The sequence below is a fragment of the Panthera onca genome, chromosome X (assembly GCF_046562875.1).
Source record: "Panthera onca isolate mPanOnc1 chromosome X, mPanOnc1 haplotype 2, whole genome shotgun sequence".
Taxonomy (NCBI): Eukaryota; Metazoa; Chordata; class Mammalia; order Carnivora; family Felidae; genus Panthera; species Panthera onca.
The window spans coordinates 124,929,329-124,956,824 of NC_138357.1; the positions used below are offsets into that span (position 1 = coordinate 124,929,329).

At 45.2% G+C, this 27,496-nt stretch overlaps 1 protein-coding gene across 4 annotated transcripts in view; it reads left to right on the plus strand.

Moving 5' to 3' along the window:
• The window catches only part of PNPLA4 (patatin like domain 4, phospholipase and triacylglycerol lipase), a 31,287-nt gene extending 5,512 nt beyond the window's left edge, over window positions 1-25,775 (plus strand). For all 4 annotated transcript variants that reach the window (XM_081792892.1, XM_081792894.1, XM_081792893.1 and 1 more), the window contains exons 3-7: window positions 303-397; window positions 565-700; window positions 12,869-12,934; window positions 24,657-24,809; window positions 25,533-25,775. In XM_081792892.1, coding sequence (XP_081649018.1) covers window positions 303-397; window positions 565-700; window positions 12,869-12,934; window positions 24,657-24,809; window positions 25,533-25,664 — 582 coding nt within the window. In that variant the 3' untranslated portion in view covers window positions 25,665-25,775. The remainder of the gene's footprint in view (window positions 1-302; window positions 398-564; window positions 701-12,868; window positions 12,935-24,656; window positions 24,810-25,532) is intronic.
• The last annotated feature ends 1,721 nt before the right edge of the window (window positions 25,776-27,496 follow it).

The window sequence follows — 27,496 nt, forward strand, 5'->3', positions numbered from 1 at the left end:
GGCTGAAGCCATTTGAACTCGTTTGAAAAGAAAAGAAGGGGGGAAAACAAAAAACAAAAAGATGGGATTTTGGAAAACACAGAGCCTGCCTGGGGACTAAGAACGATGGGTGAGGGCCAGGTCAAATGGGGATTCACGTGCCTGTGAAGGAAAGGGGCCCCCAAACTCTGAGGGTTGGGTTTACAGGGTGTAGGGGCCAGGGTTCCTTGTGTGATGGCCACAGCATTCTGGAAAAAGAAGGAATGTGTTGTCGTTATTGTTACTTGGAAATCACAGGGTCACCTATTCATTTTCTTTTCCAGGAATGTAATGAGTTTACCTACGAGTTTGCCGAAGAAATCCGAAGGCAGTCTTTTGGGGCACCAACACCCGGCTATGATTTCATGGCCCGATTGAGGTATACCTCTGTGTATAGAACATTTCCCCCAAAGCCTGTGAAGACGCAGTGTGCAGCACACTCTGTGTAAACCGTGGCAGGCTCAGCACAGAATCCTCCCTTCGAAAATATTTACAAGGCGTTCAATAATTCAAGGTGAGTGACGCGAGTCACTTTTTCTTCTTTAGAAGCGGAATGGACTTGATTCTCCCTGCCAATGCTCATGAGCTGGCCCACAACCGACTGCACGTATCTATCACCAACACGAAAACCAGACAAAATTACCTGGTCTCAAAGTTTTCCTCCAGGGAGGACCTTATTAAGGTAACACAGCCGCATCTCACGTTTGAGGCGTTCGGCGAGTACTGATTTAAATACTTCTCCCAGCAGTGAGCATCGCCACGTTCTGTGGATCCAGGTTTCACATCACACCTGATAGATGATGCGCACTCAACAAATCATGTGTTTGGGGATCGATTGGCCAGTGTCCCCGGGTGTCACACAGTGTCACTTGGGTGCAGCTGAGCAGGGTGGGTGTACTCAGTACCTTGAAATGACGTAGCTGGTAGGGAAGACAGGGAAGACAGATGTGATTACTGCCCTTTTACTCTTCTGTCAAGGAGGAGAAAGGGGTGGAGAGAGTTTGCATGACCTGCCAGCGGGAATGCCCTGTGGACCCCAGGTCTCTTGGCTTTTCAGTGTCCTGTCCCGTTGGATTCTCCCATTTCGTTTTCATGCTTCTCTATGCAAACGCATTTGAAAGTTGCTCACTGGTGGATTTATTATGTCCGGGAAGTACTTTGGCTAAAGTTGCAAATAACAGTGTGCTTGCTAAGGTACTACGTCCAATATTTGTAAATTGGAAAGAGTGCACTTTTCTTGCAGAAGCTGGGCAGTTTTTTCCTTTCCTTCCCCCTTTGTGGGAATCATGGCCAGCTCTGGATGACATGATAGAGGATGTGTGTTTGGTTACAGCCGTAGGCAATGGGTTTGGAGCGACTGGTAAAAAAGTTCCGCCTGAATCACATGATAAACGCGTTGATTTTTACTATCGAATCGTACTGTTCGAGTTTTACTGTGTGAATGATATAATTTGAAATACCTAATGAAATGTTGAACTGACAAGCGAAATTACTTGGTGACGTAATCGACTAGAATATTTTTACTTGCTGTGCTGACTGTGCTAGTCTCTCGCTTATAAATGAATAGTCTTTCTATCTTGGAAAAAGACATGTTTCTATAGTCTCACAGAGCCTTGCAAAGTACAAAGGGAGAAACTGGTCAGTGCACACGTGAATTGTCACAATGTGCTGATGCCAGTACAGATACAGGAGGCTGTCAGTGTGTTAGAAGACCTCTGCTGGTTTGCACGGGAGCAGGACCGCAGTCGCTGTGTCATGAAACAGGTGGACTTCATTCCAGTCACTTCCTCCTCACTGCATCTGTCCTTTGCCTACCCTGTCCTCACTGGCGGAGCCCTGGTGTTTCCTGTCTCCCGTCCTACCTTCTTTATCCCTGTTCACCCGCTGCGGATTTTCCTGCTTTATGACTTCATTTTTACCGTCGGTCTCTCTTCACTACAATGTAAGCTCTGCGTGGCCAAGAGCTGCTCTGTTTTCTCCGCTCTCATAGTCCCGGCACCTGGCACGGCTCAGTGAGTGACTACGCATGAGTACGTAAACGAACTGCAGAGGCATCTGTCACAGTGGCCTCGTTTACGATGAAAGAACAAAGAGTCTGGATCCTCCATGTAGACTGACCTTTACAAAATAACTTAGCTGGGGCACCGGCGTGGCTCATTCAGTTAAGCTTCCGACTTCGCCTCAGGTCATGATCCTGCCGTTCCCGAGTTCGAGCCCCGCATTGGGCTCTGTACTGACAGCTCAGAGCCCGGAGCCTGCTTTGGATTATGAGTCTCCCTCTCTCTCTGCCCCTCCGCTGCTCGCACTCTGTCTCTCTCTCAAAAATAAATAAACATTAAAAAAAAATTTAAAAACAAAATAACTTAGCTGGTCAGTGGCCCTGCTGGGAATACAGCCCAGGTCTCCAACATTCTACATGATTACGTGTAGATTATCATATGGTGGATAAGATTATCCTCCTCTGAATTACTTCTTTTTTTTTTTTTTTAATTTTCTTAAGTTTACTTATTTTGAGAGAGAGAGAGAGAGTGCAAGTGGGAGAAGGACAGAGAGGGGAGAGAGAGAATCCCAAGCAGGCAGAGCCTGACACGGGGCTCGAACTCACCAACCACGAGATCATGACCTAAGCCAAAATCAAGAGTCAGACGCTTAACCGACTCGGCCACCCAAGCGCCCTGTCTCTCAATTCCTTTTATGTGGCAGTGTGTTTGGCTGAATAATGGCCCCCAAAGATGTCCACACTCTAATCTCCAGCACTTGTGAATGTGTCACCTCACGTGGCAAAAAGAATCTTATAAATACAATTGAGGTAAAGATCTAGAAATGGGGAGATGATCCCAGATTATCTGGGGGGATCCAAACTAAGTCTGTGAGTCCTTACAGATGGAGATCTTTCCCGGATGCCAGGCACCATTGCTCGTTCTGAGCCTTAGAGCCCTCTTGGAAATAGAGCACACACATAGAGGGCGCTGTGGCCGCTCCCCTCCAACAGCCAGCAAGGCACAAGGGGACTCCTGTCCAGCAGCCTATGCAACAGAACTCTGCCAGTATGTGAATGAGCAGGGAACACTCCCCCTGCAGCCTCCCAGAAGGAGTGCGGGCCAGTCCCAGCTCACTTTTGGCTCCAGGAGAGATGCCGATCACTCGACAGCATGAGGACGGATTTGTGTTATTTTAAGCCTCTCAGTTTGTGGTAATTTGTTACAGTAGCAACAGCAACTATTGCAGTAAGTAAACATGATTTTTTTTTCAATTTCCTTTGTTTTGGATAATAACTATTCAGAGAATTGGTGTAATTACTTGAGTTCATTGAACAGAAGAGAAATAGTTGACACAAATGTGTTACATCTTGTAAGGAGAATAATTGAATAATTAACATTTATCCTAGGTTCTACGAGAAGCATTTTAAATGTTTAGCTGAACGCTCTAACCTTTTTCAGAACGGAAAATAGGAAGGATAGATATTTCCTTGATGGTAGACAGTGACTGTGAAATGTCTGATATCCGTGCCTGGAATACTTGGGAAGCATTTGGTTCCGGAGTAGGACCGGCAGAGACTACACGAGGAGAGGAGAAGACTCGTGGAGGGGGAAGAAAGCCCGCTCCCTTCTGGGTGGGGACGTGACCAGCTCACATGGTCTGGGTAGCAAAGAGGCCAGTGGTGGAATGCTCTGAGAAGTGCCACGTGCAGGGTGGCCCTTCTGACCACGTAGAGCCGCGGGGAAGGAGAGAAGGAAGCTCAGAGACAGCTTTTCCACTTCCCTCACGGGGAGACGGGGAGACAGGGAGCTGCGAGGCCTCCCAAAGCCAGGAGGGGAACCAGCCCCACGGTGCACAGCTGGTCTCCTGGGGGCCTTGTATAGCTGGGTCTGAACACAGCCTTGGGTTTGCTTCCTGGGTTTTTAAGTTTATTTACTTATTGTGAGAGAGACAGAGGCAGGGAGAGAGGGAGAGGGATGCCAAGCAGGCTCCGTGCTGTCAGCACAGAGCCCGATGAGGGGCTTCATCCTACAAAGCATGAGATCACGACCTGAGCTGAAGTAAGAGTTGCACGCTTACCCGACTGAGCCCCCCCAGACACCCTACCATGTTGCATCTCACACCCATTTTATCATTAACTATTTATTCCCTCACCAACTAGGGCTTTTTTTGTGTTGTTTGTTGTTGTTGTTGTTGTTGTTAATGCTGGGCTCCTTATTATCCACCAGCTGACTGCCAGTTCTCATTACGGAGCGGGTGCCTGTGTAAAAGTGTGCCCGCGTGGGCGCACACAGGCCCACCTGGAGTATTGCATGTTTTATGTGCATCTCCCAGTGTTTCTGTCGCGGTCTGCCATTTCCTGGCAGTGTCCTCTGGGGCTAATTATGTTGGAGCCTCAGTTTGTCCAACCGTGGAATGGAGGTGAGAAGTCAATCTGTGTCACCATGGACAGCACATGGAATGAAGCATGGAAAAGGCTGTTTCAGCAGTAAAGCCCTGCGTGCATGTTGGTTAAAGCCAAAATTCAGTAAATGTTCAACAAATAAGGCACTCAGCCACACACGTGACCGGTTAACATGTCCGTATGAGTCTGTTGTCAAATTTGAAGTGTCACCGCTTTCTTTCTGGGGAGTACAATTCACCTTTGCTTACATATTGCTTTTCTTACTTATCATCTGCGTTCACGCACAGTGTGCTAACCTAAATCTATAACATCTCAGGAAATGCATTACTACCCAGTTTTGCCACCTTTTGGCATTTAATTTTACACCTCTTTACCATTAGCTTCGTTTTATAAATTTGCTTTTGTGCGATGACTCATACTTAACTTTCATTGGTTAACTCTGCATTTAGTTGCATAAAAGATTGCTCTTTGATTTGATATCTGTGCTGCTAGATTATTTTCTGCGAACCTCCGTTAACCAGTTATATGGTCCAAAGATTCCCTTAGCGTTGGATTTCCATAGTGTTCTGCATCTTATGTCCACAGTGATTTAACTCAGTGCTGTGGTCTGAACGTTTGTAGCCGCCCCCCCCCCCCCCCCCCCCCCCCCAGTTCAGACAGTGAATGCTGAATCCCTGACGTGATAGTGCCAGGAGGTGGACCTTTGGGAGGTGAACAGGTGATGAAGGTAGAACCCTCCCACCTGGGGGATCAGTGCCCTGATAAAAGAGAGCCTGCACAGCTAGGTCATGCTCCCTGCCTCGTGAGAACACAGCAAGAAGCAGGCTCTCAGCAGGCACTGACTCCACCTTGATCTTGGACGTCCCGGCCACCAGAAATGTGAGAAATCGATGTCTGTTGTCTGTAAGCTACCCGGTCTGTAGCTCCCAAATGGACCAACACAGGAAAGTGGGGCGCTTCCATAACACATATCTACACATTTGGAAGCAGCTTCGGAACCGGGTAGCAGACAGAGGCTGGGGGACACTAGAGGTACATGCTAGAAAGAGCCCCCGTTGCCATGAATGGACCTTTAGAGGTGATCCTGAAGAGGACGCGGAAAAGAACGAGAAGAGCTGGAGAGAGAGCTGCCATATTCGTGATGAATCCCTAAGGGCCTGGAGACAGAATCGGTAGGACTGTGCGTGGCACAGCCATTCTGATGAGGTCTCGGAAAGAAACAAGGACATGTCCTCAAACGCTGTAGGAGCAAGGCCCTCCTTGCTATGAGGGAGCAAAGAACCTGCCTGAACTGTGTTCTTGTCCCAGCGTTTTCTGGAAGGTTGAACTTGGAAGTGATGAAAATGAATACTTGATGAGTCCTCATTCTTTTTTTTTTTTTTTTTAACGTTTATTTATTTTTGAGACAGGGAGAGACAGAGCATGAACAGGGGAGGGTCAGAGAGAGGGAGACACAGAATCTGAAGCAGGCTCCAGGCTCTGAGCTGTCAGCACAGAGCCTGACGCGGGGCTAGAACTCACGGACTGCAAGATCATGACCTGAGCTGAAGTCGGCCACCTAACCGACTGAACCACCCAGGCGCCCCGATGAGTCCTCATTCTAAGCAGAGCGTTGAAGGAGCGGTCTGGTTTCTCTTGACTGCTTATATAAAATGCAAGAAGAGAGAAATGACTTAAAGATGGAATTGCTTATCAAAGGCAAGGTAGAACTTAAAACTTTGGGACTTTCTCAGCCTGTCCTTATTGAAAAGACTGACAGCCTCTTGGGAACAGAACTGGAAGAGGTGGCTAAACCAGTCATCTGATGAGGCTGTTGTCAGCCTTATAAAGAGAAGCCAGGACTATTGTCCCAAGACAACGGAAGTATGACCCCTGAGGCATCTCAGAGAGGTCACAGGAGGCCTGCCCCTCTCATGAGAAGCCCAGAGAATAAGGGCAAGTGTAGACGCACCCTCACCTCTCACAAGCCAGTCCTCCCTGCCTTAGAGCCATGGGAGAGGGCCCACCATGGAGATCCCAGACAGAGCACAGTGGGCAGAGGGTTCCAGCCCCGGGGAGCCTCTGGCGGGAGACTGAGGCACAGATCCAGCACAGAGGTGGGGCCCAAGCCCTGCCCAACAAAGCTTCAGGGGCAGGACCCTGCCCCCATGGGCTCGTAAGGCACAACATCAAGCCACAGAGGACTACCCTCCAGCCTTCAAGTCTAGTGGCACTGAAACCCCCCCTTGGGTTTCAGACTTGCTCTGAATGCTTCTTCTTGCCTTCCTATTTCTCCCTTTGGAAGGGGACCTTCTCTGCTGTGCCTTCTCACCGCATATTTGGGAAACGCATAACCTGACTGATCTAATAGGTTCCCAGCTGGACAGCAGATTGCCTCAGGATGAACGGTACTTCAGGTCCCACCCAGAGTTGAGTTAGATGCTATTTGCATGAGGCTTTGAGCTTTAAACTTTGGAGTGGATGCTAGAGCAACTTAAAACTTTTTTGGGCACGGGGAGGGGATAAATATATTTCGCATGCAGGAAGGACATGAATTTGGGGGAGGCAGGGGTGAAATGCTAGGTCTTAAATGTTTCTGTCACCACAATTTACGTTGAACCTAACTCCCATGAGATGATATTAGCAGGTGGGGCCTTTGGGGGTGATTAGGTTATGAGGGCAGAATCCTCATGAATGAGAACAGTGCCCTCATAAAGTGACCCCAAAGAGCACCCTGGCCCCTTCGGCCACATGAGGACACAGTGAGAAGATGGCTGTCCATGAACCAGGAAGTGGGCTCTCACCAGACCCCAGACCTGCTGGTGCCCTGTTCTTGGACTTTGTGCTCCCCAGAACTGTGATAAATGTGTATTGTTTAGAAGTCCCCCAATTTATGGTATTTTGTACAGCAGCCAGAGTTGACTAAGACACTCCATGTTGGGGTTTTCCCCCATTGTTTGTATACCACTATAAGTCACACCTGTGGTCTGCAGGTGTTATTTTGTGCAGAACTCATTGGTGCTGAGTATGCCTCTCCCCCTAGTAGTGACTGAGCAGAGACAGGGAGGCACTTGTGAACTGTGCTACCAGGCAAGTAGGAGATGAGCCCCAGAGGGAGGATCCCTTTATTCAGTGAAACCAGAGCCCCGAGGGGCCCCCTCCCCCAAACACCTCCCTTGTTCTCATCAACCAGGGACATCCATTTGGGGTGCCACACCCTTTTTGGGGATGAATTGTGGGGGCAGATAAAAATGTATCCTTGGAGGATGAACTCCACTGATCATTTCTGTGGGCTGGGTGTGTTGAGATCAACACCAAGTTGAGGTCAGTTTCTGCAAAGGCATTTGGTACCTTGGTGATGGAAAGCCTAGCCCTCGTCCTCGGTGGAGTGTGGGTGGGACCGCTGACTTCTCAGTGCCTTAGCTTCTCTGTCAGTTGGAATGCACATTCCCACCTACCCCACAAATTGCTATGCAGATCAGCTGCAGTCATGTGTGTGGGGGCACTTACCAACTCAGGGGCCCTTGCTCTCCAGGCTCTTGTCCCGTGTGCCATAGGTCCTTAGCCATTCCTTTACTAGCGGGTCCCATTACACATTATCCCGGGAATTCTGAGCTATCTTTCTTCAAAAGGAAACATGCAGCCAGGAAATCCAAGCACATCTTAATATCAGCCTTCAGCAAAGTGTGACGAGGGAGGTAAATCCTTTGTTTCTAAGAAAGTCCTAGGTCACTTCCTCAGCTGAGCAGACATGATTGTGAAGTTAACTGTGCCATGGCGTGCTGGTGGTGGCCACTTGTGTGCATTAGGACCAAGTGCTGAATTCTTCACGTTGTAAAACCGGTGGACACAGGTAGTCTGAGCTGGTCATTTGACCCAAGTGAATGCTCCTGGATCGATAGTCCCAGGAAGGCTTTCGTGCAGAACCGTGCCCCGCTTGGGAAGAACCACCCTCTCTCTCTATCGTGCTGAAGTCTCGTGTTGCTGCACGCTTAGCGAGAATGCTCTTACGGCAAGATCTTTGCACATTTCGCCTAGTGAAGGTGAACGAAGGCCTGATGTAAGATTGTTCATTATCCTGGGAAGCCTGGGAAGATAAATTTGACCGTGTCTTTGAATTTCAACTACACCAGCAGGTTCTGAATAAATAGCCAGCTCCTCATTAAACTCCACAGCAAACTTTAGGCATAAATGAAACTTGTTGGGAATTCATTCTCGAAGGAAGCCAGGCCACACAATTTTCTAAACACCCCTTTTCTATAACATGTAAAATGAAAAGAGCTAGTCAGAGCGTGCATTGAATATGCACTTGGCGATGTTTTGTGCATTGCTAGAGGATGTCACTAGCTTTTATTTTTATCATTGTATATTTAGTAAGAATGAGACAAAAACGCAAATCAACGTTCTAACCTCTGTGCACTGTTTAAAGTACTGAGTCCTGTGATGGGCCATGAATGGCAAGACCCAGATGTTACATCCGTGTGTCAGCCACAATGCTATTGACATCTGGGGTCTGATACTTGTCTGTGGTGGGGGCTGGCCTGTGCATTAATAGGTGTGTAGAAGCATCCCTTGACTCTACCCACTAGATGCCAGTAGTAACCATCCCCCCACCACACACACACACACACAACTGTGACAAATAAAACTGTCTCCAGACATCGCTAAATGTCCCCAGGAAACAAAGACACTCTTCCCTTCACTGAGAACCTCTACTCTATATGTGTGGAGCTTTATTGGTGAGAAAAATTTCACTGGGAAAACAACGAGGTAAGACACGCTGTATGGACATGTTTAGACCTACTGTGTGTCCTATTACGTGGCCTCAGAGTGTGAGTCTTCGCCTCTTTCCTTCGAACGTTCCATTTGCTTGCAATAAAATGGCGGCAAACAGACCATGAATAAGACAGAACACTTAGTTCTCTACTGTGGAAGCTAATTTTCCCACTGAACTTGGTCTGATATGCAAATCAGCAGCCCACGTACAGGGAAAGTGAGTTATGTCAGAATAAATACATTGATTTGGAGGACTGACAGGTATTTTCTAGTTCACTGCAGTCCTCATATCATTTAGGAAGATTCGTACTCTTCTTATCTGTAGGAAAGTAATTGAATAGCATTTTTCAACCAAACACCGAAAACACTTGCAAGCATTAACTTGTGAACTTTACATCATACTCTGACACAGAGGGGGGGAGGAAAAACACATCATTCTGATTCTAATGGTGGTGATTTTTTTTTTTTTTTTTTTTTTGCAGGGCACATATGATTATTTATGCAGCATAATGAAATAAATCGTTATATTTACAGAGTGTCTTTGGTTCTTTAAAGACCCTTAAGTACTGTAATTTCACAATATGTCTGCTATCCCCAGAGCATTCCAGTGATTGCTACAGCACGATGTTGCTTTTTGCCAAATTACTTCATTAAATAGCCACAGCGTGTCTACAAAACATACCTAGGGCCTGTAATTGTTTTTTTTTGTTTTTTTTTTTTAAAGAGTAGCCAATTGATGATAGAGCCAAATTCATTTAGGGTGAATGCAGTGACAATGGAAACTGTGCACAGCCTTTCTCTGGAAAACACCCAAGTGCTGATGTCGTGGGGCCGAGAAGGTTGGCTCTGTCCTGTCATCCCCCCACTGGCTTATGAAGTAATGCCCCACAAATCACCCGAGATGATATTCACTCCTGCTTTCCTCTTTGTATAACAGGTTTGCCTAGCGTCACAGCTCACCATTCTATCAAGCCACACATTTCAGGAGGAACGCGGGAGCACCTGGGCAGCTCAGCCACTTAAGCAACTCTTGATTTCAGCTCAGCTTATGATCTCACGGTTCATGGGATCAAGCACTAAGTTGGGCTGTGTGCTGACAGCGCAGAGCCTGCTTGGGATTCTCTTTCTCCCTCTCTCTTTCCCCCTCCCCTGCTCGCTTTCTCCCTCTCTCTCAAAATAAATAAACATTAAAAATAGAAGAGGGATGCTAAGGACAGGCATGTCTACAGTCTTGTTTGTAGGTGGTTGACAAATCTCATGCAACATTGCCATTGTGCTTTGGTTTGATGATCTGTTGTCAACATCTTGCAATTCTTTTTTTTTTTAACTTTATTTATTGATTTTGAGAGTATGCATGCAAGCAGGGGAGGTGGAGAGAGAGAGAGAGAGAGAGAGAGAGAGAGAGAGAGAGAGAGAATCCTAAGCAAGCTCCATGCTGTCAGCACAGAGCCCAATGTGGGCCTCAATCTCACAAACCATGAGATCATGACCTGAGCAGAAATGAATAGTTGGATGTTTAACCGACGGAGCCACCCAGGCACCCCGACATCTTGCGATTCTTAATACCTGTATTTTCATTTTTCACTGGGTACACAGATGACGTCGCTGGTTCAGGCACCCGGCACCAGCCTGGAACAAGAGGGATATGTGATGCGTGTCAGTCCTTTCCTTCTTTCCTGCCGAGTCTTGGTTTGTGCTGTTCTACCACTCACACCTGATGCCCCAGATGTTTCTGGGCCACCTGTCAGGAGCCCGTTGCCATGGGGACTGTTAGAACCTCAGCCCTTGTGCTCGACACGTCCCCAACAACATGGGCGAATCCTTGTTTGTCCCACTGAACCCCACCAAGGTGCTCATCTGCATTCCTGCCGCGGAGATGGGGAGGTGAAACAGGCATTTGTGGGGTCTGAGAAGGCCTGACCGACCATGCAGGAGGCACAGACCCTGTCCCTTCAGCACTTTTCAGCAGTGAGGAGCCACGAGCCTTGCTAAGAGTTGGGACCAGTGCACAGAGAAGCCAGTGCCAAGTTCCAGGTACACGACACAGAAATAAAAGTGGTCCAGCCAGGCTACACCCCACAGAGGACGCCTCCTACAGAAAGTGCAGTTGCTGGTGACAGGATCTATCGTTACTCACAGTTCAGAATATACATATTGGCCTTGGAGAGCTGACCTCAGAACACATACCTACGCTATTGTTTCCCTGGGGGAAAATGCTCTGTGAGTTCTAAATCATTCTAAATAGGCGATTTGCAAATCAGTTTTGGGGCCGTAATCCATTTCTGAATAACATACGCCCGCCCCACCCCTGCCAAATCTCATGAAATCCTTGACAGGAAACAGTTACTAGTTGAAAGATTCTAGCTTAAATATTCAGTATCTACTGCTGTGTCTTTCCAAACAGAACAGTAGCGATTTGGAGACTGCACGAGAAAAAAGAAAAGAAACATGTAAATGTCAGAAAAGCTCCCAATGCCCAAGTTCTGTTGGAAGAAATGCTAATATTCTAAATGGCGACCTTTTTCGCCTTTTTCAATAGAAGATAACGCGTACCTGCTGTCCCAAGCTGCTGCCGTCGCATTATATATGCAGACCATGTTGCTAGCACATGAAATGTGTCGCTCCCGTGAGCAACATCGTGGGGACAAATTAGAATCCTCCCAAGCTGCAGGCTGGTCTCCTCTCTAATAACCAGAGGGTTTGCTCCTCTGAAAAATAAGAGTGCAACCTTATTTTTATTTTTTTCAAGTAAAGTCTACCCCCAACATGGGGCTTGAACTCAAGACCCGAAGATCGAGCCACACACTCTACAGACTGAGCCAGCGAGGCGCCCTCCACAGTGCAACCTGAGAAATGATTTTTATGGCATATGACAGAGCATCGTGAATAATTTATTTGCAGCCTGTACGTGCTCACGAATGTAGACTTCCCTGGAGGTGAAATTTTCTAATGACCTGGTCGTCTACAATTAAAATAGCGATTTTACTCAGGTGAAGTCAGTTGAGTCACAGAACATGAAATCTCGCCTCTGTGTTCAGGGTCTTTTCAGACAGTAGAAGTGTTACCTTCTCCTTAACTGTGTCTGGTGTGCAGCTGAAATGTATAGAACTGGGGCGCCTGGGTGGCTCAGTCGGTTAAGCGTCCGACTTCGGCTCAGGTCACGATCTCGCGGTATGCGAGTTCGAGCCCCGCGTCGGGCTCTGTGCTGACCGCTCGGAGCCTGGAGCCTGTTTCCGATTCTGTGTCTCCCTCTCTCTCTGACCCTCCCCCGTTCATGCTCTGTCTCTCTCTGTCTCAAAAATAAACAAACGTGGGGCGCCTGGGTGGCGCAGTCGGTTAAGCGTCCGACTTCAGCCAGGTCACGATCTCGCGGTCTGAGTTCGAGCCCCGCATCAGGCTCTGGGCTGATGGCTCGGAGCCTGGAGCCTGTTTCCGATTCTGTGTCTCCCTCTCTCTCTGCCCCTCCCCCGTTCATGCTCTGTCTCTCTCTGTCCCAAAAATAAATAAAAAAACGTTGAAAAAAAAAAAATTAAAAAAAAAAAAATAAACAAACGTTAAAAAAAAAATTTAAAAAAAAGAAATCTATAGAACTTAATCTTTTACAGTGAACATTGTTATTTTTGGAAAAACGTAACATGTTTTACTAATACATCAAGTGTGTTTTGTGTGTGAACACTTACACTTGCGGGCTGTTTCTGTTTCCTCCTCCAGGTTCTCCTGGCTAGCAGCTTCCTGCCCATTTACGCGGGCGTGAAACCAGTGGAGTACAACGGGCAGGTAACCTTCTTATCACTGATGAATCATCAGGATTCCCTGGATTAATACGTTTCCTTTCAAGGATCCAATTCTATCATTATGCTGGTGATTCCAAATCAGTTTATATGATTTTTTTTTTTTTTTTTTTTGTAAATAATTTTGTTTTTAACAGAAAAGAAATCAAGTACGGGAGGCATGGCAGCAAGATGTCGACACTCAGAATGATGGGGATGCCCCTTTTTCCATCTGGTTATAAATTTTATCCCTTTTGTTAAAAGAAAAAAAAAGACTGAAAGAATTTTTAAAACAGTAAACTCCTAGTTACAGCCCCTTCAGGCACAGCTGAGCTGCCAGCTGGGAAAAGCCTCAGGGCTCTGCATGTGACCACCCCCCCTCCCCCCCCCAGCACCCACTCCTTCCCCTTCCCCAACCCCCACAGGAGCCCCCGGCCAGGCAGCAAGCCCCTCCCCGGCCCTGCACATCCCCTGCAATCCAGGACTGCTCTCTTCGCCTGCCACCACCCCCCACCCCACCCCTGCACTCCAGGCAGGAGGGAGGGAGAGAGAGAGGGAGGGAGGGAAAGGTAAGCTAATACCTGCCATCTGCTCTCAGGCGGGGCTGTGGGCCAGCTCCTCTCTGCCTTCTGCAGCCGCTGCAGTAAAGGTTCATTATCCTACCTACCCACCCTCTCTGGCTCCTGCACGCAGGCACACCCTGTAGAACAGATACACTGTCTCTCTAACACATGCCAGAGAGCCGTATTTATAAGCAAATACACTAACTACTTAGCACACACCAGAGATAGGCATTTTAAAATCAAAGACAGTATCTATTTCAAACATACCACAGTTACACATTTTATCAAATAAATTATCTACTTAGCACATACCAGAGATAGGCATTTTAAAATCAAAGACAGTATCTATTTCACACATACCAGAGTTAGGCATTTTGTAATCAAATACAGTATCTACTTAGCACACACCAGAGATATGTATTTGTAATCAAATATAGTATCTATTTAACCCATACCAGAGCAATGCATTTTATCATCCAATACAGTATCTACTTAACACATACCAGAGATACATATTTACAATCAAATATAAGCATCTATTTAAAATATACTAGATATATATTTATAATCAAATAGAATATCTATTTAACACATACCAGAAATATGCATTTTATAATCAAATACACTATTTAACATATACCAGAGATATGTATTTATAATCAAATACAGCATCTATTTAACACATACTAGAGATACATATTGTATAATGCAATATAGTGTCTAACACATAGCCAAGATCAGGCACATATTCACAGATGAATAAATGCCATTTGTTTTATTTAGTATATATATACATCATATGCACTTACTCCTAAGTGAGTACATGAAAAATGTTTAATATCTGTCATTCATTCATTCATTCACTCACTCAGGGACTTCGAGGGCCCTGTGCACAGTACCTCTACTCAAGGAATTGGTGATCTCACAACAAAGGCATCGATTTTTGTGATCTCGCAAGCCCTCCTGATTTTCTTGCTTTGAGCATTCTTGGTCTTTCCAGGCCTTTGCCGTGCTTCCTGTACACTTCTGGGCCCAAATTGGTCTGCCCCAGGACCATTGTCTAAAGGGACACACGGGGAGAGAGAGGCACAGAGATGTTAAGTAACCGGAAAAGCCGTGTAGATGCAAAGTTGCAGAGCCTAAGAGGGACAGTTCAGTTCAGCTCTGTTTATTAGCCATAGGCATACAGTCCAAACAGAATGCTAAAACCCTTTTTGTGACTGTTTAGAAACTAAATATACACTGATCTTTTTTTTTTTTTTTTTAAGAGCAACATAAAATAATTTAAACATCAGTTCATGGAAAGCAGGGTTGGGTTTGTTTTTTTTCCCCTACTGTTGGTACTTTCTCTCAGACCTAACAGGTATTTAGTTCCCAAGGAGTGTGAGCTATGTTGCCATCTAAAACTTTGAGAGGTACTGTACTTTATTGTAATTACTTTAAGTTCAATAGCATTTTCCCTCCTATTATATGATAGGAGTAAAAGTTAATATTTATTTTTAGCTATAAATTTTTATTAAGGTGGTACCAAAATCAATGTTATCTTATAAACTAACTTTATAATGATCTGAAATGTAATGATTTTACTTCAAAGTATGATTGTGGAATATATAATAATGATAGAAGTGCCTAAACATAGAATATACAATAATGATAGAAATGGGCAAAAAAACTCTAAGATGTCTTAGAGATGACATGTTATGAAAGGGGGGTTGGGGAGTCAAGAGTCCCCAGAATTGCCAATGTGATCAATAATTAAGAGGTAGCAATTGAGCAGGGAGGATGTAGATGTAGAATGTGCTAGAAAGGAGGTGGGAATTTCAGAAAGGGAGGGTGGAAGCAAGCTTACAAGAGCTGGGGCGCCTGGTGGCTCAGGCAGTTAAGTGCCGGACTCTTGGTTTCGGCTCAGCTCACGATCTCACACTTCGTGAGTTTGAGCCCTGCATCAGGCTCTGTGCTGACAGTGCAGGGCCTGCTTGGCGTTTTCCCTCTCTCTCTCTCTTTCTGTCTCTCTCTCCCAAAATAAAATAAATTAAAAAAAAAAAAGTTACAATAGAGCTGAGCCCCAGAAGCCAAGGATGCTCTAACGCTATGCTAAACAGTTTCCTGTACAAATACTAGTAAACGTATTATGAATGACGTGCAGGTGATAGAGGCTTCTAGCTTTCTTTCACCGTGAACTTTCCTCTCCTTCCTTATGACAGAATCAGAGTGGTTGGCTGGACATTTCCAGACTTCCATTGTAGCTAGGTGAGGCTCCCATTTAAGTGCTGGCTGGTGAGCTATAAGCTGGATTACTGTGAGACTTACAGGAAGGGAGCTTGTAGACCTTTCTTTACTTCCTGCTGCCCAGAACCTAGCTGTGATGACTGGAACTGCAGCAGCCGTTCTGCATCATGAGGTCACCAATCCCACCATGGAGATGGCCACAGAGTGAGCTGGAAAGACGTGCCCTGAACGACTTGGGGAGGCCACCCTTACCAGTCCACTCTCCATTTTCCTTGTAGTGGAAAAAGCACTACAACTCACGCTGTTATCGTTTTCTGTTGGCTGCAACAGAACCCCCTCACCTGTCACGGGGTGACTGCGCTGTATTTTGCAGACGAGGAGAAAGGGAGGTTCAGAGATGTGCATTTGACTTCACAGAGGCCACCTAGCTAGTGAGTGGGCACCTTTCCCAGGATGATCTCCAACGTTTGTGTCTCTGCCGTGTCTCCTGCCCCAGTCTGTCTAGTTTGTTGCCCATTACCCGTGTCTCTGCAAAGTAGACATGTGACACTTACTTAATTTTAAGGTCTCCTGAAAGCATCAGGTTTCCGTTGTGCTTTACTGCTGTCCACAAAGAGGGAGTCCTGAGCACACAGTGAGCGACAGAACCCTCGGAGACCTTGTGCACGTATGCACACACTTACCAACATTCTGGCCTCCTTCCGTGCTCATCACAGATGCTCTTTCAGCCTGAGAGCCTCCCACGGTTTCTGTAGGCTTTGTAGGCCAGCTTGCTTGCTGGAATCTTTCCATTTTCAGCCAAACACAAACTTTGATTTAAATGCAGCATTTGCCAGTGGGTGTGAGCTTTTCCTATGACTTAAATTACAGAAAAAATTCCATCATGCTGAAAGCACGTCTCCTGTTCTAGGTTTTAGTGTTTTTGTGGAAGTCAGGTCTTGATTGGTTGGCGGGATTTGGTTGTTTTTCTGAAGTGACTGAGGTGACAGCAGCAGCAGGGGACAGAGCAGTGCCCTGTGGTGGTGTGGCCTGGTGAATATACCGTGTGGCCCACTTGTGCGTTCTCGCTCGCTCTCTCTCAAAAATAAGCCTTAAAAAAAATTTAAAAAAAAATAAGTTTCATACTTTCGTAAGGCAGATTAACTTAATAGACAGTATAATTCCTTCCTAACCTGTCTAGTAGTTATTTGACGTAGTCTGATGTCTATTTCCTTTTCCTAATTTTTTTTTATTTTTTTAATGTTTATTTTTTTTTTGGCACAGAGAAAGAGAGCATGAGAGGAGGAGAGACAGAGAGAGAGGGAGACACAGAATCCGAAGCAGACTCCAGGCTCTGAGCTATTGGCACAGAGCCCGACGCGGGGGTTCAAGCTCACAAACCTTGAGATCGTGACCTGAGCCCAAGTCGGACACTTAACCAACTGAGCCACCCAGGCTCCCCTTCCCTAATTTTTTTTAAAAGTTATTTGTTTATTTAGAGAGAAAGAGAGGGAGAGAATCACAAGCAGGCTCCACACTGTCAGCACAGAGCCTAATGTAGGGTTTGAACTCACAAACCATGAGATCATGACCTGAGCTAAAGTCGAACTCTTAACTGGATGAGCCACCCAGGAGCCCCTTCCCTAATTTTTTTAAAAGTTATTTGTTTGTTTATTTATTTATTTAGAGAAAAAGAGAGGGAGAGAATCTCAAGTGGGCTCCACACTGTCAGCACAGAGCCTAATGTAGGGTTTGAACTCACAAACCATGAGATCATGACCTGAGCCAAAGTCAGACTCTTAACAGAATGAGCCACCCAGGAGCCCCTTCCCTAATTTTTTTAAAAGTTATTTGTTTGTTTGTTTATTTATTTATTTAGAGAGAAAGAGAGGGAGAGAATCCCAAGCGGGCTCCATGCCGTCAGCACAGAGCCTAATGTAGGGTTTGAACTCACAAACCATGAGATCATGACCTGAGCTGAAGTCAGACTCTTAACTGGATGAGCCACCCAGAAGCCCCTTCCCTAACTTTTTTAAAGTTCTTGTAGGTTTCCTGGCTTCCTCTTCTAAGACCATTTTTAGTACCCTGTTTATGGTAGATAGTCATTAGCCGTTGAATAAATGAATGAAGAACAGAAACATATTGAAGGTCAGACTTGTATTTCTTACTCATGAATCTTCTGTCAGCATATATGGCCTCTGAATGTGCATCCTCAGAAAACGCCACGTTTTCACAATTCTTGACATCAATTTGGAACAAGCATGAGCATTTTCAAGAGGAGGTCTTAACTAACAAGTTGTCTTGTTTGGTTTTTTAAGTGATAGCGTTAGCATTGGCAATGGTCTAATTGCCATTAATCGCTATGAAGACTAATAGGTCATAATAACAGAAGAAGATCATCTCTAGGACTGATGGTATGCACATCACAAGACAAGCTGTAGGGTGTTTTTTTTTTTCTTTTTTCTTGCCTGAATTAGAATTCAGGCAATATTTTCACTATGTATTATCTAGAGAAAATTTAACATTGAATTATTCTAGTCTACTGAGCATTTTGTATGGGATATGGATTATTAATTCTTTCATTACGGACATATTTGTGGGAAAGACCGTCATGGAATACTGTTACTACGTATTCGTATATAACTATTACCATAATTCTCCCACGTCTGTTTCTTCGTGACTTAGACGTTTCACACAGATAGGTGGTGCAGTCACCAACACAGTCAACAGCAAGTGGTAACTGGCCTGGCGACCGGCCAGATTATGCTTGATCGGAATCTTGATATCAAGTCAGTTATTCCGATGGAGAAGGTCTTACTTAGTTTTCAGCAACATCCTAAAAGTTTTTGCACTGTCGGTTTGAAAAAACATGTTAGTGTTCCAGGGAATATTTTTGAGGTAACATTTATACTGTCACTAGCTAAACAGCTCTAGCATTTTCTGAAAATTAAGTATCTAAAGTCATCATTTTTGAATCAAAAATCAGAAATTCAAAAGTTAAGACAACAATGTACCAATAATCTTTAGTAGAAGTACTTTAGGGTTTTTAACCTCTTCTTAAATTTTTTGTTTTAAGTTGTCTCCCTGTGATTAAGAAAGGATCATAGATCTCTTCCCCCCTCCTGCATTTCTTTATCTCTAATGGGAGGGTCTGACCTACATTTTGGAGAGTGGGTATTTCCTTGTCTTTCTGTCTCTCCCTCCCCTCTGTTTTGAGAATCAAGAACCAAAAGTGTTCAGGGGCACCTGGCTGGCTTAGTTGGTTAAGCATCCGGCTTCGGCTCAGGTCATGATCTCATGGTTTGTGCGTTTAAGCCCCGCATCAGGCTCTGTGCTGACGGCTCAGACCCTGGAGCCTGATTCAGATTCTTTATCTGCCATGCCTCTCTCTCTCTCTCAAATAAGTAAAATAATGCATTAAAAAAAACACAAAACCCAAGAATGTTCTGTGGGACATCACTATCTGTCCTCTATATCATAAAAGAAAATAAGGCATGTGTGCCATAATTCCTTCCCCCGTCCCCATCTCCTGTACCCTGCAGAAATCAATTCTTTTTTTAATTTTTTTTGGATGTTTTTATTTATTTTTGAGACAGAGAGAAAGCACGAACTGGGGAAGAGCAGAGAGAGAGAGGGAGAAAGGAATGGAAGCAGCCTCCGTGCTGACAGCAGAGAGTCTGGGGTGGGGCTCGAACCCCCCAGTGGTGAGATCATGACCTGAGCGGAAGTCGCACACTCAGCCAACTGAGCCCCCCAGGCGCCCCTGCAGAAAACAATTCTGACCCTCCCTGCCTCCCTCAGACACCGCCGCTTTATGGTGTGTGTGAAGGAAGAAGGGAGGTGAGAAGGCCAGCTGCACCCCTTCTGCCCGCGTACCCCGCGGCAGTGCCTGGGAAACACGTTCTGTAAAGCGTTGAGTAGTGAGCGCCCTGGCGTGTGGGGCGTGCAGTGTCTGTTGACCAGCTACTCAGCTTTGCTGTTTTAGTGGAAAAGCAGCACAGCAGTGTGTCCGCGGAAGGGCATGGCTGTCTGCCAATAAAACTTTATTTGCAAAAGCAGCCGCAGTTTGCCAGCCTGTAACTTAGAGTGGCCCTGCAAGCCTCAGTTTCTGCTTCTGTCAAGTGAGGAATCTGACGACACCAGCATGACCTTCCTATGCAACAGCATTTAAACTAAGTAATAGGGGAGACGTTCTACCAACCATTAAGCCCTGCGCTCTGGTACTTAAAATAATTATAGACATCAGCGTTTCATTGCTTCTTCTGACAAAGTGGTTTGTATTCACTTGCTTTTTTAAAATTTATTTTGAGAGAGAGAGAGAGAGAGAGAGAGAGAGAGAGCAGGGGAGGGTCAGAGAGACAGGGACAGAAAGAATCCCAAACAGGCTCCGTGCTGTCAGCATGGAGCCCGAGCAGGGACTGAACTCACCAACTGTGAGATCATGACCTGAGCCAAAATCAAGAGTGGGCTGCCGAACCAACAGAGGCACCCCTGTACTCACCTGCTTTTCGAGCAAGATACACCTGAAGACGATTCAGCCGTGCCTGGAGACTCTCTCCCGGATGGACGTACCACAGTGCCCACCACGCATCCAGGCACACGCTGTGGACATCACCTTCTTACGTTTTTCCCCTTTAGTTACTTCACAAGAAGTGCTCAAATTCCTAAACCCCGGGCGTGTCCTTCCTAGGTTCCCAGGGCACCTCAGCGTGTACCCCAAACTTTGACAAGACCCGACACATGGATGATGGTGACCGTCACCAAAGTCCCTTTATAAGTGATACCAAACCATCATGGGAAGAACAGCACAGGGGTTTTGTTTGTTTGTTTGTTTTATTATTTTTTGTTTTTTCTGTGAAAGATTCTGGAATCATAGAAGCCCACGGCAGTCGTTTGCACCTTACAGAATGCTGGCCGCGAGGTGGGCAGCACGGAACACTTGCAGGAATCGGTAGCAAAGAGCCAAACAATTCATGGACAGCAGTACTTATGATGCAGGCGTTTCAACTAGACCACACTGGATACAAAACATTTCCACTTTTAATTTGGGGCCGAGGAATGTTTACTGCTATTAGTTACTAGCGATTTGGCTGGAATCAGTGTGCCTGAGAGAATGTGCCATTTTGTTCTGGAAAACAGTGGGGAGGTTCCTCAAAAAATTAAAAATAGATCTACCCTATGACCCAGCAACAGCACTGCTAGAAATTTACCCAAGGGATACAGGAGTACTGATGCATAGGGGCACTTGTACCCCAATGTTTATAGGAGCACTCTCAACAATAGCCAAATTATGGAAAGAGCCTAAATGCCCATCAACTGATGAATGGATAAAGAAATTGTGGTTTATATACACAATGGAATACTACGTGGCAATGAGAAAGAATGAAATATGGCCCTTTGTAGCAACATGGATGGAACTGGAGAGTGTTATGCTAAGTGAAATAAGCCATACAGAGAAAGACAGATACCATATGTGTTCACTCTTATGTGGATCCTGAGAAACTTAACAGGAACACATGGGGGAGGGGAAGGAAAAAAAAAAGAGGTTAGAGTGGGAGAGAGCCAAAGCATAAGAGACTCTTAAAAACAGAACAAACTGAGGGCTGATGCGGGGTGGGGGAGGGGACGGTGGGTGATGGGTATTGAGGAGGGCACCTTTTGGGATGAGCACTGGGTGTTGGGTGGAAACCAATTTGACAATAAATTTCATATATTAAAAAAAGAAAGAAAGAACGAAAAGAAAAGAAAGAAACAAGAAAGAAAACAAAGAAAAAGAAAGAAAGGAAGAAAGAAAAAGGAAGGAAGGAAGAGAAAGAAAGAAGAAAGAAAGAAGAAAGAAAAAGAAAGAAAGAGAAAGAAAGAAAGAAAGGAAGAAGAAAGAAAGAAAGAAGAAAGAAAGCAAGCGAGCGTTTTTGGGGGAATGGTCTAGATCCATTCCCTAGAACACACATCAGCAGCCGGAGGTGCTGCGTCCAGAGTGCCCGAGCTGGCAGGGTCACGGTGAGAGAGGTGCTGGTCTGCTGCACATTCAGTCAAGTCATTAGATAAGCTGTACGTTTCCTATAGTCCTTTATGCAATCAGAATAAGCTAACAAGAGTGAAGCAAATTTGGACAAAGACTTTTCAGTTCCCGGAAACAGCACTCATTAACCCTGTGATACATTAGAACACTTGGCAGTGGGATGAGCCAAATTGCCCTCTTTTCCTTAAATTGAGTGAAGTCACATGAGCTCTCAAGTCCCATGACACAAGGTACATAGTATCGATATCCCTTGATGAAAACTAAGCACAGTTCTACGTCATTGGTCAAATATCCTATTGAGACTATGAAAGATAATTTGGGGAGGTGTTTTTTTTCCCCTCTAGTTGTTAACATATTATAGAAATTGGTATCCATGCCCAAAGCAAAAGAAGAAAAATAAGACAAACAAAAACAAACTGTGAGACAATAAGGCACAGAACCGCATATTTTGGGGCCTTCTCACTGCAAATCTCCCTTTTAAAAATTCTTCCTGCGTGGCTCAGCCACTTAAGCCTCCAACTTTAGCTCAGGCCCTGATCTCATGGTTTATAAGTTCGAGCCCCACATCGGGCTCACTGCTGTGAGCACAGAGCCGGCTTCACATCCTCTGTCTCCCTCTCTTTCTGTCCCAGCCCCTCTCCTGCACACACGCTCTCTCTCTCCCTGTCTCAAAAATAAACATTAAAAAAAAAAAAACCTGTTTATATAAGCATATATATACACACACAATACACACAAACACATACGAGTATGGGAGTTAAACACAGACAACCACATATGAATGTGTGTCTATATAATGTAATTACATGGTAAGGCATGTGACATTCTTTTAAAAATAATGATATGCAAATCGTGCAGATCGGTTTTCTTTTCATCTTGATCTGCTTCTGTTTTCTGCAACAGCAAAATGCAGTCCCCTCCACTTTTCAACACAGGGTCCACTCGTCACTTACTTGTATGCCCTTTGGGGGAGCTGCTGCTGGCCAAAGCCATTGCAAACAGTGCAGTGCTGATCAGTCACCAGCTTTAGCAATAAAAACAAGTAAAAAACATTTAAAAAAAAGACACCTTAGAACAAAATGAGTGTGTGTTTTAACCAAGTTCAGGACGTTGTCTACCAGCCCTTTCTCCCTCCCTCCTGTGCCTCTACGCTGAGCAGCACAGATATGGTTTCCCTACATGACATTCTCAATGTTCAGGGGAAACTCAGCCTGCAGAATTCTGCGGTGAGGATTCTTCTCCGGGGGCTTGTCAACCATTACCAGATTTTTTTTTTTTTTTTTTTTTTTTTGCGCCTATCAACTGAAAGCTATTTCCAATCACAGATATAACTTGGAGATTTTGCACTTCAGCTGTGTGTGTGTGTGCACACACGTTTATTTATTGTTACAGCAGATTATGTCCTCACGTTGGAACAACGGTGGCCTGACACTCTGTGGCTCTGAAATGGACAGCATAATGAGGCACCTGCGTGGCTCAGCTCGTTGAGCACCTGACTTCGGTTCAGGTCATGATCTCACAGTCCCTGAGTTCGAGCCCCGCATCGGACTCTGTGCTCATGGCTCGGAGCCTGGAGCCTGCTTCGGATTCTGTGTCTCCCTCTCTCTCTGCCCCTCCCCTGCTCGTTCTCTGTCTCTTTCACCACACGGTTGTGCGGAAGCCTCTAAAGCTTCTCTTACCTGCTCTGTCCATCCCTCTCCATTAGGCACGGGTCTGAAAGAAAACAAAGAAACCTCTTATGAGTAATGTCTGTTTTGTTTGTTTGTTTGTTTGTTTGTTTTTAATGTGGTGCTTCTCATTCTTTCTGGCTTTAAAACCACATGTCTTGGGACGCCTGGGTGGCTCCTTCGGTGAAGTGTCCGACTCCTGATTTCAGCTCAGGGCGTGATCTCACGTTTTGTGAGTTCTAGCCACACGTTGGGCTCTGTGCTGACTCTGCGAGGCCTGCTTAGGATTCTCTCTCTCTCTCTCTCTCTCTCTCTCTCTCTCTCTCTCTCTTTGTCCGTCCCCTGCTCATGCTCGCTGTCTCTCTCTCAAAATAAATATATAAACAAACAAACTGAAAAAATAAATAAATAAAAACTCACGTCTTAAACTCAAGGTGCCACTTTGGAAATAGAAGGATTTCTGGTTGTTCTGGTTATTTTTAAGTTTGCTGCAGGAAATGCCATTGTCTAGTTCTTATAACAAAAATGGAACGTCCCATTTGCTGGTTGGTTATTCAGGATCAACTGTAAACTTGGCTTTCCACTCTGATTAAATAGTGAGCCCCAGTCTTATTACATGTCTTCTCATGCATCCACCGGCATCATAAAAATTTAGGTATGTCGTATTTAAAATAATCTACTAGGGGCACCTGGGTGGCTCAGTCGGTTAGGTGTCTCCCTCTCTCTCTGACCCTCCCCATCTTGCACTCTGTGTCTCTCTCAAAAGTAAACATTTAAAAAAAAATAATCTGAAAGCTTTAATTTTTTTTTAACTTTTAATTTATTTATTTTTGAGAGAGAGACAGAGGGAGCAGGGCAGGGGCAGAGAGACAGGGACAGAGAGAGAATCCCAAGCAGGATCCGCACTGTCAGTGCAGAGCCTGATATGGGGCTTGAACTCACGAACCGTGAGATCATGACCAGAGCTGAAACCACGAACCAGATCCTTAACTGACTGAGCCATTCAGGTGTCCCTCTTCTGAAAGTTTTTAAACAACTGGAGAGGTTTCCTGATTTCTGTCAGCTTCTTGTTCTATGGGTAAATGATCTGTGTAGAAAGATTTAAAAAATCACCCATCGGATTAGTCCCCATAAACAGCAATTTAAGAGCATAGAAGAGGCTTTGATGATATTACAAGGAAGGAGTCCTGTTGAAAAATCTGTGTTTATCTGCTCTACGTGGGACGTGTCTCATGGACGTGTGCTGACACGGGCTGTTTCTTTCCACAGAAGTGGGTGGATGGAGGCCTCACCAACAGCCTTCCCATCCTCCCTGTCGGCCGGACGGTGACCATCTCACCCTTCAGTGGACGACTGGACATCTCCCCGCAGGACAAAGGGCAGTTGAATGTGTACGTTAATGTCGCCAAACAGGACATGATGGTGAGTGATGTGTCCAGTGATATTTGAAGTCACCTGCCTAAGAACTTCCACACGCTTCCAAAATGTTGGAAGCTCGTTGATAATGTTACATACAAAGTGCATGTTCTCAGTAATATGGTTTTTTACTAGTTTCCAATACATGTTATGCATACGGATGTGAGTATGCAGACCTGTCACAATTTACTGTCCGTTTGTGAAAAGTTCTTCTCTCTTCACTTCTTCAGGTCAGTAAACTAGTGGGAGAATTTCAGGGCAAGTTTAAATTAGATCGTTTATTGGTTTAAAAACATGGTGATAATTAAGTGTCGCAAAGTATTGGAGGAAAACTCGACTGAAGAACTTACATATTGACTTCCTTAACCTCGTCTAATCGTTCTCACCCCGAGGTGATATTACACTTAGGAGACAGTGGCGATGCCTGGACACGTTTGCTTCTCACATCTGCTAGGCACTCCTGGCATCCAGGGGGTAGAGGTGAGGACTGGTGCCCAACATCCTGTGATGCGCAGACAGCCCCCACAACGCACAAGTATGTGTCCCCACACGTCACTAGCATCAAGACCGAGAGACCCTCATCTAGCCTGTGGGTGAAGTTAACCTTTCAAGTTGGATTTTTCTCCTACAGACTTTTTAAGCCCCTAATTGTACCTGTGATAAGAAATCTCAGGTTACATGTCCCTGTACTGCAATGTCTCATAGCTTCAATTTGTCTTTCTGTTCTAGCTGTCTGTGGCTAACTTGGTGAGGCTGAACCAAGCCCTTTTCCCACCAAGCAAGAGGAAAATGGAATCTCTGTATCAACATGGCTTTGGTGACGCCATTAAGTTTTTACTTAAAGAAAATTGGTTTGAATAGAAAGCTTCAAAGTTTATAATGCAAAACAGATTTCACGCCTTTTTTTTTTTCTCATTTTTATCCACATGGCTTTTGATGGATGTTTCTAATTAAATCCCTTTTTTAAAAAGCCTGTCATGGGGCGCCTGGGTGGCTTGGTCGGTTAAGCGTCTGACTTCGGCTCAGGTCATGATCTGATCGAACCCCGCGTCGGGCTCTGTGCTAACAGCTCAGAGCCTGGAGCCTGTTTCAGATTCTGTGTCTCCCTCTCTCTCTGCTCCTCCCCTGTTCATGCTCTGTCTCTCTCTGTCTCAAAGATAAATAAACATTAAAAAAAAAAAATTAAAAAAAAAAAAGCCTATCAGGATTCTTGATTACTAGTTTTCGTGTCCTTTGAAAGATTTAGAAGGGTCAGCAATTTGGATAAACCATGGAATGTCGAAACAGGACCACCACCAATGCTGTCTTCCCACACAGAATGTGGCTGCGTGTTTTTGCGGTGAAATACGCGGGCGTTTCTGTGACATGCCAGTGTCACCAGGGCTGGAGGAGCAAAGGTTTGCTTCTCACGGGTGGACGTGATTGTGCCTGGTGGATGAGAGGGTGGATGGGACATGGTAGCCCAGAAGCCCAGCAGATTTGGACACTAGGTAGGGTTTCCTCATTCTTCAGTAGAGGATTATTCCATCCCCACCTTCCTCCTTTTAAACCCCAGCTCCCCAGCTAACGTGATGATCAGCCTGTCTTGATGCTTCTCGGTTATGAACCCGGAGCTGCCATTAATAATTCTCTGTCTCCTTATCTCTGCATCTCTCAATCTCCTTCTGCCTACATACTGATGTCTCGCTCTCTTGCCCCCTCTGTTCCTGCAAGGCCATACCTCACTGGATGTTTAGCCATCAATGGACTGGATGTATCTACTCTACAAACGTAGATAATATACTACTAAATATGAAGCACCAGTTCAAGCACGTAGCCTAGTAAATAAGAAATAAATCCAAAGTAATCATTCATTTATTATTTCAAGTCATGTTCTACTGATTCTAGGCCTTCTATTGTTTGAGTGGCTACCCTATCACATTGAAGACTTGTCTGTGGGTTTACACTAATTCATGGACACTGTGTGCAATCTTAAATCTGTTTTTATGGGGCTCTGCGAAGCATAAACTCTTAATTACCAAGAGGCAGTTAGAAACAAACCAGCTTCAGTGCATGTTTTAGCTGTTACGCATTTCTTTTACCACTTTAACCCTTTCTTAAAATCAGTTTTATGGCTCTTAAAAGCCCCAGATACACAATTTTTAGCACATAGCACCAACTATTGCTTCTTTTCTTATGAGTTAGGCAGAGACCCGCTACAGAACAGGGATACTCCTTGGAGTACGTGTCTCTTGTTACTTTAGTCTTAGGAGTTAGGCAGAGACCCGCTACAGAACAGCGATACTCCTTGGAGTACGTGTCTCTTGTTACTTTAGAAAACAAGTAGTTCTTAGTCTGTTGTTTTATAAGTGACCTGACGATTTTCAGTTCAATGTCACATCTGTTCATTCACCAGATTTTCCCCTTTTTCATTTTACATGAACATCCCATTCATATGGTATTTCAGTAAATTCTTTCGGATGCCTCCCGGAAGCAAAGACAGATCTTAGCGTGTTAGACTTCTGAGCTATCATCCATACCACTTAGGTCTTGGAGCATGTTGGTGGACAGTACTTTCCTTGAGGAACACAGTGAGATCCCGGACAGATGGGTGTGCAGACCAGTAGCCTTCCACCAGGAGGGAAATGTGGAGGCGGGACACTGTGGAATGTAATTTGTGCGTGCTGGGGTGCCACACAGGGCCCCCATGTGAA